This window comes from Lonchura striata, chromosome 15 (genome assembly GCF_046129695.1).
Source record: "Lonchura striata isolate bLonStr1 chromosome 15, bLonStr1.mat, whole genome shotgun sequence".
Classification (NCBI taxonomy): domain Eukaryota; kingdom Metazoa; phylum Chordata; class Aves; order Passeriformes; family Estrildidae; genus Lonchura; species Lonchura striata.
In genome coordinates this window covers 377,772-391,370 of record NC_134617.1, presented here as the reverse complement: position 1 = coordinate 391,370, position 13,599 = coordinate 377,772, and the positions used below count along the sequence as shown (strand labels likewise).

The following is a 13,599-nucleotide window of genomic DNA, read 5'->3' as shown; positions in this document are numbered from 1 at the left end:
CCATTGCTGGGCCTGGGACGTGTGCACTGTGTTGATGACCAAAGCACACACCCCAAAATGCACACCCCACCCAGAGACTCCTGCCAGTGCCTCCCCAGAGCAGGTGCCTGGGGATGCAGGCACCCATCACCCCCTGGAAGAGTTCCTGTCTGTTGCATCACGCTGGCAGGAAGGGCCATGTCTCAGTGTCTCCACATCTTCATGGGAGGGGGTGACTCTGCCACAGCTGTTGTGGGGCCAAGGCCTGTGTGCTCTGCACACCAAGCCCAGGACATCCAGCAACAACAGGAGGGAGCAGGGATAGGGCTGGAAAGGTGAATTCCATCCCAACAGCCAGGTGCTTGTGAGAAGATGGGCTGGGCTCCTGGCTGAGCTCACAGGTGGGGAAAAGGACAGGCAGTGCCAGCTTGGCCTTGGCCCACCCAGCCCTGCCACCAGAACCCCCTGCCCCAGGAGGGCCCCCAGGCCAGCCTGGTTCTCAGCATCCCTCCCTCATCAGAGGACACCTGCAGCAGGGCAGATGTGCACAGACATGGAGCACCAATATGAGGCATTGTCCCCCTGGGATGAACCATGACTGAGCTCCTGTCCCACTTGAACCTGCTGAGCACACAGGCTGGGCAGGGCTCAGGGCAGGGCTCACAGAAAGGGTCGGTCATTCATGTCATTCCTTTCCTGTTGGGAGGTATTTACCCAACTGTCAGCCGCTGCAAGAACTCTGAGACATGCCAGGTGAACAGCGCTGCTGCACAAAACAGGCGACACCCACAGCCTGAAGCCTAAAGGAGACAGGAGTTTTGGGTCCAGCTGCTGAAACGGGCCAGCCTGGGGCAGGGGACATGAAGGACCCTTAAGGCCACATCTCCGACAAGCACATCTAGAAGTGGAAGTTGCTGCAATGGTTGTTTGTATTCAAATGTCTCAATTTGTCCTACTTTTGGCTGGGCAGTCAGCAGAATTGCCAATGAAGATACATTTAAGCAAAACAAGAACAAATCAAGCCTATTTTCTGGAGATTTTTCATGTGAGATCCGCTGTTCTGCAGCAGTGCGCTGAGATCTGAGCTGGCATTGCCCTGGCAGCCACTCACCCTGCTCCCGGTGCCCGGCAGACCTGGTGACACAGCTGGGGACGTGGGCTGCACCTCAGCACCGCCCTGGCAACCCGAGTCGAATTAGTACAAGGGCCCGGTTTCTTCTCAGCAATACTCTGAGCTGCGCAAGAACAAGGCATTCAAATGTGCACTTGTGAAATACCATTCTCACCCCACATTTGCATGAAAATACCAGACCTATTTAAGTGACAACGACACTTCACTAAAGCAAATTACATAACCGGCTATTTCCCTCAGCTGACACACCAGAGACACCTTCATTTCCAAAGCAAGTCTGCACTTGCTGCACAGCATTTAGAAGGATTCTCTTCTTTTTAAACCAGATACTACAGCGTTTTAGGCATATGCTGTTTTCACATGTAGAAATAATAAAATTCAATTATCTAAATTTTTTATCTTAGCAGAATCTACCATTTCAAAGTGCAGCCTCCCTCTAGCAAAACCACTGCATAGAGTCAGGAGTGAAGAAGAACTCCCAGCTGATACAGAGCCATTAAATCCCATCCTGTACGTCCCCCTGCCCTGCCACCGCAGCAGGGATCACACGGTTGATTCGGTCATCTACTGCACAAATGCCTCTGCCTGTTTCATTTCTACCGAGAGCACTGCTATGGTTCCCTAGTACGACGCACAAGGTCTTTCTGAAAATGCCAGCATACAGCCACAGATTACAGACTGGATCTTACCACTGCAAATCCCCAGCCTTCCCAGGGGCACCGGCAGAAATCACTGCGGGCTCATCTCAACCCTCCACCCTTCCCCACCAGGAAACCTGAGCTCTCAGCAGGTCACAACAAGGTAGCTATAGCCTCATTTTACATTTGCTGGCTGTTGCAGCTGCCTTTTAGAATGCAGCAACAGCAAAATCATCCTTCAGAGAGCACAGCACATGGTGATGTGAGCTAGACAACTGGGAGGTATGGGAGCTCAGTCCCATCCTGGCCACAGCACCCTCTCGGAAGCACTGGCCCACACCACCCCTCTCAGCAGAAACATCCCGTCAGTCAGCGTGGTGTGGCTCCACAGGTCCAGGGCAGCTCTGGCCACTGGCCAGCCCCCCAGTGCACCGGCACCTGGCCCTACAACACGCCCTGCGGGACCCGGGCCACAGTGTGAAACACCCGAGCAGCGCAGAGCCAGGGATGCCCCAGGAAAAGCCTTCCCCAGCGCCTGGGGGCTGTCACGCTGAGCGCTCCATTCCAGCTACACACAAGCAACACAAACAACCATTTCTTTCGCTCATCAGGTATTCAAAGCTTTCCATTACTACATCAAGCTGAAGATTTTCCACTAGATAAACCCTCCTTTAGCCATGTGACAAAATTCCCAAAGTCTGGCTTCCTCTAAGTCTCATGAGGATGACACAGTAAGTGAAAGCCTCTTTGGCTACTAATTAAGCTATGAATAAGCTTGCTCAGACTCTGGTATGGAGCCTGGTTTTTGAAGCCTCATTGAAGGTGTCAGTGCTACCAGAAAGGGTGGGGGGCTCAGTTTTGTTTTACATCAGCTGCACTTTCCTCCTGAAGAGAGAGAGCAAAGGGAGGTTGTGACAGAACTGATGTGAAGTTGACAGCTCTTCAGCTATCAGGGAAGATAGCAGAGGCAACAGCAGCTCCATCCCCATCCCTCCCTCATCCCTCTCTCCTGGAGCTGCCTTTGTGGTGGCTGCAGCAGCATGTGCAGGCTGAGCTCATGTTCTGATGCCTGAAACGAAGATGGCCACACCATCTTCTCTGCTCTTGAGCTATTATGGGAAACCACTTTCAAATGCACCATGAGCCTCACCACGGCTTTGACATTATCCATGCCCAATAGCGTTGGCATCTCCTTGCATCTGCAACGCACCAGTCAGGATGCACTTCACTACACCTTCCTGAAGTGGCCTGTACTGAAAATAACCCCGAAACAACTGCTCCATTGACCAGATCTGCACCAGCGTTTTCCGTATTCCCGCACCCCACAGCGCGGCTTAGGCCACCTGCAGCACCGCGAACGCCCTCAGGGGCTGAGGAAGCCGATCTCGAACCGCGACCGCCGCCCGCATCCCTCCGGCTCCGGCGAGCTCCGCATCTCTCCGCTGGGGAAGGGCTTGTGGCAGGGTCGGGAGCCGGAGGAGCGGAGGCGCAGGAGCTCCCGGAGGGGCCCGGCGGGGCTGGGGGCGGCTGCGTCCCGAGCGCGGCTGCGGGCGGCTCCCGGCGCCCCGGCTCAGCCCCGCTCCGCGGAGGGACCGGCCCGGCCCGGGGAGCCCACCCGCGACACCCGGCGCTGCTGAGTCACCGAGCCCCGGGGCCGCCGCCGCGGGGCTGAGCAGCCCGGGCCGGGGCAGCGGCGCCGGTGCCGGGACAGCCGCGGCCCCGGGGCGCGGAGAGCCGCGGCGGAGGCGCGGAGCGATGCGCGGCGGTGCGGGCGGGGGCCGGGGCCGCTGCGGGGCGGCCTCACCTGCTGCGGGCGGGCCGGGGGCTGCGGGCCGGGCTCACCTTCCGTGGCATAGCTGTGGTCTCGCAGGAAACTGCTGCTGATCTTGCGGGTCTCAGCGTCCTCCTCCATTGACGGCGGGCAGGCGGGCGCGGGGCGTCAGCAGCCGCAGCCGCGGATCCATCATCCCCCCCCGCGCCCTGCTCCGCGGCGGCGGCCGCCAAATGCGGCGGGGGGGGCGCAGGGGCGGCGGTGCCCGGTGGCTCCTCCCATACGGCACCGACCGGCACCGGCGGGCGGGCGGAGCGCGGCGCAGCCCCGGCCCGGCCCCGGCCCCGGAGACGGTCCTGCTCGGAGATGCACCTGTCCCAGGATCGCTCCTGCCTGGGGATGTTCCACCACGGGGGATGCTCCTGCCCGGGGGAGGCTCCTGCCCGGGGGAGGCTCCTGCCCTGGGACGCGCCCTCCGGCCTGGGGACGTTGCTGCCCCGGGATGCTGTCATACCTGGTGGCGCACCTGCCCCGGGGTCACTCCTGACCGGGGATTGCCCCTTCCTGCCCGGGGCGTCACTGCCCCTGCTGGACACCCCTGTCCCTGGGGAAGCTCCTGCAGCCTTCAGGCAGAAGGACTGCTGCTCCTTGACCTGCCTGCTCAGGGAGCAGCAAGATCCCAGCCCAGGGCTGCCAGCACACCCTTTTTTGGCAGAGCCAGAGCATACAAACGCTGGGAGTCCCGGGACAGGGGATGTAGTAAAGGCCATGCCAGCAGTGCTAAGGAGGTGTGTGCCCACGGGCAGTCAGTCCAGGCTCGCCCTGTCTTGACTTTGGAAGGAGGTAGAAATTATCAGTGACTTATGACCACAAAGGTCAATGTGAATGGGGGGATTGGTGGCATCCAGAGAAGAAAATGAACCCAGGGGCTATGGGGGAAGGTCGGGCTTTCCTGTTCAGGGCACATCTCTGAAAGGACAGGCTGTATTCTGGACTCATTATCTAGTGAACAATTGCCACTGGAAGCATTTTGTGTCTTGGTAGAGTCCTGGAAGAAGCCTTGGCAGTGGCTGAGCCACTGACAGACACAGGGAAGAAACTCTCAGGGGAAAAGTTCCCTAAGTTGGAAGTAAAATCCAACAGCAGCATCAGGGCACAAGAAATCCCCAGCCGGACAGCAATGCACACACTGGGCAGCAGTGAGAGGACAGCCACTGCTCCCCACTCTTACATCTGACCCACAGTGTCCCCTCTGCCCCCACTCTCCACCACTCAGCTGCTGAAGGGAAACCGGTGCACACGCACAGCCTGGGGTCTGACCCATGCCTGCACCCCACAGCACCCCACTGCTCCACACTGCTGCCAAGACCCACCTTAGCACTGTCTCTGTTCACTCTGCACAAAAATGTCATCGATGCTGGGCACTGGTGGGGCACAGCAGGGAGCTGGCACATGCAGGTGCAGGCCCATGGCACCCTCACACTGTGTGCCCACCCACCCAGCACCTGCGAGACCCCCATGCCATGGAGGAACTGCAGAGCTTGGCATGCCACAGCACAGGAGCTGCTTGACAGCCCAGGGCCACCTCAGTGGGAGTTAATTGTTACTGGAACAGGAGGATGCAGAGGGAATGGACAAAGATGGTGGATAACATTGTAAATACAGCAATGCACTGCAGCTTGATTTCCTCTCCCAACTGTAATATCATAATTAAAATCTCATTGGGAAGGTGAAAGGTTTTACAGCCTGTATTATTATTCTGCTGAGATTCACAGCCTGCTTGGGGGCTGCACTGCACATCTCTTGGAGAAGTGTGCGGATACTCTCAGACGAGAGGCAAGAGAGGGGAAGCTTCTTCTGCCCACTGTGACCTTATGAGGAAAGGTGAATTCCCTGGCCCACAGCTGCCTGCCTCTCCAGGATGTTTTCTGACACGCTGTCACATAGAGGCTGATACAAGACATTGTAAAACTGCACCTTGGAGGACTCTGGCACTTACTCATATACATGTATGACTTCAGAATTTGTCAGTCAACCACATCATGTCACAGGCTACTCATTAATATAGGGATTACTAATGTGACAAGCCAGAAGCATTCATCAGACAGGCATAAGCCTGAAGTCTCCATGCCCAAGTCTTCACTGAATTATACTGGAATGTGATTTACTTTCTATAATCACCAGGCACATGTTTAAGTCATGAAAACATATTGTATTTGAGGCTGAGGTTGCTCTTGGCTGCAGTGGGTGAGAGCCATGGGTTAGCCTGAGTTCAGTCCCTGGAAAGGCACAGGACCTGGCCATGGCTTTGCAGCACAGCACGGATATGCTGACCAAAGCTCTCCTGCAGGCCGAAGAGAGCCACAGCACTAACATCATGCTTTAAAAATAATTTTTATGTTGCTGGCAGCTCCTTGTGCATGCAGCAGCCCAGGGGACCAGACCCCAACACACCACAGGACCTGAAAGTGCTGCTGGCTCTGGGCAAGTCAGCTACACCTTTGTCCGTGGAGTCCTGTCTCCCGAGGGAAGAACATGGACCTCCCGCAGGAAAAGAGAGATGGAGAACACAGATTAAAACTGCACCACAACACAATCCCCAGGAACTGGGCTCTCTGTCTACAAGCTACACTCACCTGCAGGTGTCCTGTAAGAGGCAAGAGCAGCTTCAGACAAGAACAATACAGACGGATTTTGAATAAGCAATTGTTACCATATCACCTTCTCCCACCAGACCCCAGATGCCAAACCTCAGGCCAAAGGCAATGCCCAACTGAGTAACAAGCCCCTGCACTGCCCATGAATATCATAAACACAACCAGTGACCTCCTTCCCTTCCTTTTCTGTAGACACCATCTTCAGTGTATTTTCATTTTAACAAGTGCCAAGTTCCCTCTCCTTTACTAAGCCGCAAAAATCATTCCCCCATTGTGCATGGATTATACGTACGTATTCATAAGTTCTGCAAAGTTTTTCAATGCACTGTATCATTTAAACAGATCCCTAGCCACCTGTTTGTTATGCAACATGCATAGGAGCTGCATCATGAAATCCATTTATTCTCAGCTTTTTAAAATCCAGGAACAAGCCTTTACAATAACTAAAAGCATTAGCTGTCCTAAGCAGGAATCCATTTGCAGATTAAATTTGCCAAAGGTCGGCTTGTAGCTGTCACAGTTTCCCAAACCCCCAGGTGTCTGCCATGTTCTGTACTTTGACATCTCCTGAAGAGCCAGGACACTTTCCACTCCAATGATTTTTGCTTCAATTAGAGAGGCTGAAGAGTTCCATGCTCAGCTTTCTGTGGGATCTAAATCATGTGTGAAGAATAATTGAATCAAACTTTCAATTTTGTGCCCAGTACAGAACTTCCTTCAGAGCATTTATTTTACTCTCCCATCCACGAGCACTCAATCTATTTTCCTAATTACTGTTTTGGGTTAGAACAATACCCTCATCATTTAACCGTTAAATACAGATAACAGAATTTCTTTTAAACTTGTAAGAATTACTTCTATTGGTTAACTGATGGTTAGCTCAGTGCCCTCAGTGGGGCAGTGCCTGAGGCCAGCCCCTGTGCAGAAGCACTGGTGACAGCACATGCCCACAGCACAGGGGACAGGGCTGGCAGTGAGAGCCCCAGGGTCCCGTGCTCTGCCTGCCACAGGTCTGTGAGCAGCACAGCAACCTGAAGCTGCATGGAGACACTGCTTCCCCCTCTCTGTCCCTTCCCCTGGGTGGAACATCCCCCTGTTCCAGGGTGGAACAGGGAACTGCTCCTGAAATGGGACATCCTCACTCTGCAGCATCTCAGCCTTGTAGGCTGATCAAACTATGGACCAGCACAGGTGGTGGCTACTTCCACCTGCATGGACCAGGTCAGAGATGCTTTAACTGAAAGCCCACCTCTGCTAAGGAAGGGAAACCAGGCCTTCCATGACACCCCTCAAGATCTCACATCAGAGCCTGCACCTGATCTTTGATCTGGGGAAAGGTCATGGCACACAATTAGTATTCTGAGAAGGAGAGCACTTTAAGCCCTTGTACAATTTCTCCTATCATGTCCACTACTCCACGTGCTTCAGCTCACAGATTCCAGTAGAGACAGCACTTTAGCTTCACAACTCTGAAGACCTAAATGAGGTAATTATACTCCTATTCTTCATATATAATTGGTGTCAGCCACCTGGGCTGGTGGCTGGCTGGCCCATACTTAAGGGACTACTCCAAAGGGAAAAGTTGTCTCAGGGCAGAGCCCCCCATGCTGCACACCCTGCAGGAATCCCAAGCTCCTCACCATCCCCAGTGCTGAACACATCCAACACCACAGGCACAGCTCCCTGGGATGGCCAGAGATACAGACACCAGGTCAGGGATCCTGGTCTCTGAAGAGCACAGACAACCAAGTCCTTCACTGCCAGTTTATAAATATTGTGCCAGCTGAGCACCCAGAGAGACTGCTGCTCCTGTCTTCCAGCCTAAGGAGCCTGACACGGCTCAGGAAGGGCACCAGCTTGCACCAGCCAGCAAAGGCCATTCCCATCCCATTCCCATCCAGCCATGAAGGGACGTGCATGGAGGGTGAGCCCTCTCTGGATGAACACCCTCATGGTCAACACCTCATGCAGGACCATCCCCTGGCGGTGTGCTGAGCTGCTGCGTGGTTCCCAGGGAACACCAACAACCCCCACCACGTGTTAATATCCTCCCTGAGCCCCTGTACACCCTCTGCTGTCCTCTGGAGCCCTACCTTTGTGTTCCTGCAGCACAGCAAGAGCTGACTGTGATTTCACTGCACTAAGTCAATTTGTTTTTCATGTTTTCTCCTGTAAGTCACGTAAGCAAGCTGGGGAAGCCATAACCCACATCTGTGATGAAGTCCCAATCGTATGAGCCTTAATTAGCATGACTTGAGGAAGGCAAATAATTTATCAGATTAAACCAATATCAAGAAAATTGGGAAGCCAGGTTGCATGCAGAGGACAAGCTTGCAGCCCTCTTCTTCCCATATGGTGAACAAGAGTCAGGACCTCTGGACAGAAAAGGGAAGAATCAGTTCATTGAATGCAAAGTAGGTGAAGACTTCTGCTTCCCAAAGGTCAAATGATAAATGGATCTACTTGGCCTTGACCCCTGCCATGCCATTAGAGGCACTGGTACAAGCTGTACATGATTAACAGCGTGCCAGCAACGAGCACTGCCACACACCCAGCCTGGCTCGGGAAGCAGCTGCTCCCCAGGGGCTTTCTCTCCTGCCTCCAGTTAGACTAATCAGCTTCTGCTGCATTTTAGCAGCTTTCTTCAGATGCAGTCTTTCCCTACTAAGCATTTTATGCCAGGCTTTAGAAGAGCCCAGACATCTTCCTCTTCCTCAGATTTCTCCTATAATGCAACTGCTGCACAGCAACAATAGAATGCACCTGTGCAACAGCAACATAAACATGGTGCTTTCAGAAAAACTGGCTATGAATTATTTCTTATTCTAGTATACAGATGATCCAGCCATAACATACTTATTACCTCTATATTATTGCTAAGTTATATTATTGCTAAATATACAGCAGAACACATACAATGGCCAAGAATGGAATGAGACACAGAATATTTCATGAGGGTCTGAGACATCAATGTCTTTTAAAGGATAGTGTGAACAGTTTGTCACATGTTCCTCACATCAGAGATATAATTAGCTTAAATACTTACACAGTAAATAGGATTTGCCACTTCTGAAGATTAAGGCCACATGCTTCAGCACTGGAGCATCTGATCCAGTGTAGCACAGTCTACTTCTTCTAAGGAAGAAGTTTTTTCTTGAAAACAGCTACTCTGAGCCACGCTGCAATGGAGGTTGTCCATGTCAGTGCTTTGTCTGCTCCTCTGGGTTTGGGTTTTACCTGGAGTAGCAAACTCCACTGCAGTTGACAGCATTGGCTGGGTACCTGGAGTGAAGCACATTGCGGGCACGAGTGTGATAAGGGGTTAAAGAGGATACAAGAGGACACTGGAACATTGCTCATGAGAGAATCACGAGAGGAATTATACATCCATGTCACTGTGAATTATATTTCCTAAACTGCAATTACTTTACAGTCTTCAGTTAATTGAATATGTCCCACATCAAAAAGTAATGAAATCATGCCATAAATTAAAGTAGGGCTGCCCATGTCTCACAACACAAACACAGTACGTTTCAGAGCACTGGGGACCTGAAGCTGGGATTACTGTCTTATAACAATCATTCTGCTTGTCCTCAGATGTCACCCAGCAGCAGCAGCAGAGTGAAGCACACACAGACATAGCCTGGCCAGCCTTACAAAATGGAAAGCAAAAAGGCCAATCAGGCAGAGTTAACTCCCCAAAGGAAACTGTGTGTCTGGCAGAGCAGCACTCCTGACCTGCACAGGGATTAGCTGAAGTTCCACAACTGTCAGAAGGATGGATGGTGACCCAAAATCAGCCTGGTGGAAATTGCAAAATGGGATACAGCAAAATGCAACTGCTGATGCAATGCTGAGAACTGGGGAACCAAGAGAGCCTGTCAGGAGTGATTGACTCACCTACTGTTTTCACATTAACAGGAATTTGTCCATTTTTAGTAGTACTTCACAAAGCAACAGCCAGCATGAGCGAAGGGCCTGCCCCAATAATGGTGCCCCCCCATGGTGCCCTGGCAGAGGGTCCCCATCTGTGGGCAACACCCCGTGTCAAACCAGTCTGGAGAGTCAGCCTGGCTCCTGCATGCTGGTTAACCCAGAACGTATTCTAAGCATGTATTCTGGTATTTTCTGGGGGAAATAACAAGGAGTCACCACAATGTGCTCTGAGTCCCTGTGGCCTCTGTGGCCGCAGGTGCCACGAGCACAGCAGTGCTGCCACGAGTGACAGCAGCCACAGACGGAGGGTGCCCGAGCCTGCAGGACCCGGCAAGCCTGGGGAGCACGGGCTGGCTGCAGCCCAGGCTGGAGGCTGCCGGGGAGGCTGCCCTGCTCTCCCCTCACTTGCCATTCTGGCATGATACAACACATTATAGCAGATCGTCCTGCAAAACAGAGAGCCCAAGAAGGGAACGTTTCAGCTTAAATTGAGTTTGTGTTCAAAGTTCATGTATTGACAGAAGGTCAGGGACTGTTACACTGATCCTGTTCAACATTTCTTATGTGCACATGGTCCTAAATCCAGTCATTTGCACTACTCCTCCGTGACTCAGAGCCACAAACAGGGAGAGGCCAATGACAGCAACCGGAGCAGCTCCAGCCTTTTGGCTCCAGCTCTGCCTTCCACCTCACCCCAGGTCAGCCATTCATCCTCTGGGATCACCTGAAATTCAGCATTCCAGTGGGACCCATCATGCCTGTTGTCCTCTGGGTGTCTCCAGCAAAAAACGGCAGCTTGGGGAAGGTGGCACTGGGGCTGGCCAGGGACCCCTCTCTGGAAGGGCCCTGGGACCTGCTGGTCCCCTCCCAGGTAGCAGAAGGGGCTGCTTCAACACAAACCAAAAACACACCTCCTTTTTGAAGTCCCAGTGCAAGGGCTGGGCACAGCTTTGGGGAGCCGTGCCTGGCACTGCCAGCCTCCCACCACTTCCAGGAAAACTGATCTCCTTTCTCCAGGCTCCTCTTCAGCCACAGAGCAGGGGCAACTCCCAGGAACAGCCGTGGCTGCAGTGAAAGAAACTTTCTCTTCTGTATGGTGTACAGCCTTCCTACTCATTTACACTGATTCCCACTTTGGAGATCTCCAGCAGGAAGGATGGGATGATCACACGAGGGCAGAAATGGGCTGGACGAACGCTGCACTGGCAGCATAAATATAGAGAGTGGCCTAGGACATTGGCCAGGTCTAGGCTCTCCTCATACCAAGGAAAACATAACAAAACATAAACATTAACAAACCATAAACCCAATTGTGCTACCTAAGAATCTTCATGAAGTACAGCTTAGGGGAAGGGAAAAAGAAAATCAAGAGACACCATGGGGAGCCTTAAAAGTTTGCCTGACTTCTCAGAATGCCAATGCTGCAAAACTAATATTTGTATGTCACTAATATTTACATATAATCTACCTCATGTCATTTGGAAAAATAAACCTGGAAAACGGTTACTTAATAAAAGATATCACGTCTTATTAATGTTCATATAGTAATTATGAAAATCACATATCCATCTGTTACACAGTCAGCAAACAAGACAAACGACTGTATTATGTTAAACAGATTATAAAATGCCTGGGGGAAGGAGCTCTAATAGCCCCAACCCAGCCATGAATCAAGCAGCAGCACATGGGCTCCAGCACACTGGAAAACACACACGTGCCTTTCCCAAGGCATTTCCCTGAATTACATATAACAGCAATATCAACAATGAGGTCAGTATGACATAAGGCATAGAAGTCTACATTGAAATGTGATGATGTGACCATTAGGATTTTACTGTCCTTTAAAAAAAACTACTTCCTAAAACAGACAACTACTCCCCCAAAAATGAGAGTAGCACAGCATGCAAAGTAACATTAAATCCAATTGCCCTTGTAAACATGGGAATACAGCTACTTTAATCCAATTGAATAAACAAAACTGATTCAATTCCTGTTATGTTTGCGAGTGATTTCTGACATTTAAAGGGAGAAACATCCGTGCATGAAGAGTAATTGAGTTTTTAGCATGAACGCTGTTATTCCATCCATGTGTTCTGTGGACACCCAGTGCAGCCCATGGAATGCTGCACCCACCTTTCACACCGTCTGCATGCTCCTCCTGCTGCCAGCTTGCAGCAGTCTCACCTTGGCTGCTGACTTAGAACAAGTGCTTGTGCTCTTTACAGAGAGGCAGCTGAGCAGTGTGTTTCACATGAGGTCACACCTTAGCAACTCCCTCTGCCACTGGGCAGCAGCACACAGAGCACAGCCACAGTGGGATGTCCCAGACAGAGGACAGAGCACCCTGCTCCCCCACGCCAACCACAGGCATTCCCCTGGCAACTCTGGGTTCCCCAGCTCAACCCCAGCACTCCCCACACTTTGCTCGCTCAGCCCTTCCACTCCACTTACAAGGAAGAGTCACCTTTCATCCTGCTGACTGCAGAGTCTATTTTAGACCTATCCACCACCATCATACACATCTTTTGCCAATGGGCTTTGATAAAGATGCTCTGGTGCTTCATTTCCTGAGACCCAAATTTATGGGAACAGAATGTCAAAGATGTAACAGCAAGGTTCCCCTCACTCTTGCCATCCAAAAATGGGTGTCAGAAAAATATGGGCATGATAGTCTATCAAAAACATTCTCCATGGCCTTCGCAGACTCACACATGAAAATTCATCAGTGTGAATGTTATGGCTTTTAAGCTTCAACAACATGGGGATTGAGATCAAGCACAGCAAACCTGAAATATCTTTCCTCTCAAGGACAACTACCCTTGAGAAATTACAAAGCCAGCACAAAAAGGAGATGAAGATTTCAGGGCAGCCCAAGCAGCAGGGGTCTGTAATTCTGCAGGCAATGCCTTTGCTGTGCATGTGCTCACAGTCAGGACGCAGAACCCTCAGAAAAACATGGGGAGCTGTGCTCCTTCAGGGAAGGCACAGGACACCCCTGGTGGCACACAGCAGCCCTGGCAGGCCCCGCTCACCCCACATGGGCCAAGCCCTGCTTCTTGCTCCGCACCAGGTGTCCTAGAGCCTGGACCTGCCCGTGCACCAGGAATTGTCCCTGCTATCCTTCATCTTGTGAACATGGGCACCTCTCAGCAGCTCTTGACTTTCTCCACCCCCGAGCTGCAGAGCTGCAGATCTTCAGACAGGTAACAGGTAACTCTCCTGAAGCCCCCAGGGCCCCATCCTGTGTCCTGCTGAGCACACCTGCCTGCCTGCCTGCTGAGCCTGCCCGGCAGCACCAGGAACCGGTGCCCAGCATCTCTGGCACTGGCTCTGGACACGGAGCCCCCTCCCTTGGGATGTGACTGCCCCACAGAGCACAAGGAGAGTGTCCCCCTGCCCACGTTCCCACAGAGCTGGGACCCCCAGCCCAGAGCTGGACTGGCCAAGCACGTGCCTGAAGCAGTGAGGAGAGCGGCTCTGACGGCC

The 13,599-nt window shown here is 52.4% G+C and overlaps 1 protein-coding gene across 2 annotated transcripts in view; it reads right to left on the bottom strand.

Moving 5' to 3' along the window:
- PPP2R2B (protein phosphatase 2 regulatory subunit Bbeta) overlaps positions 1–13,599 on the bottom strand; it is a 60,720-nt gene that overhangs the window by 36,666 nt on the left and 10,455 nt on the right. The window contains exon 1 of one of the 2 annotated variants that reach the window (XM_021543085.2): positions 3,592–3,775. The exons of the other annotated variant lie outside the window; for it this stretch is intronic. Coding sequence (XP_021398760.2) covers positions 3,592–3,661 — 70 coding nt within the window. The 5' untranslated portion in view covers positions 3,662–3,775. Of the gene's footprint in view, positions 1–3,591; positions 3,776–13,599 lie in introns of those variants that run through there. 2 annotated transcript variants of the gene reach the window in all.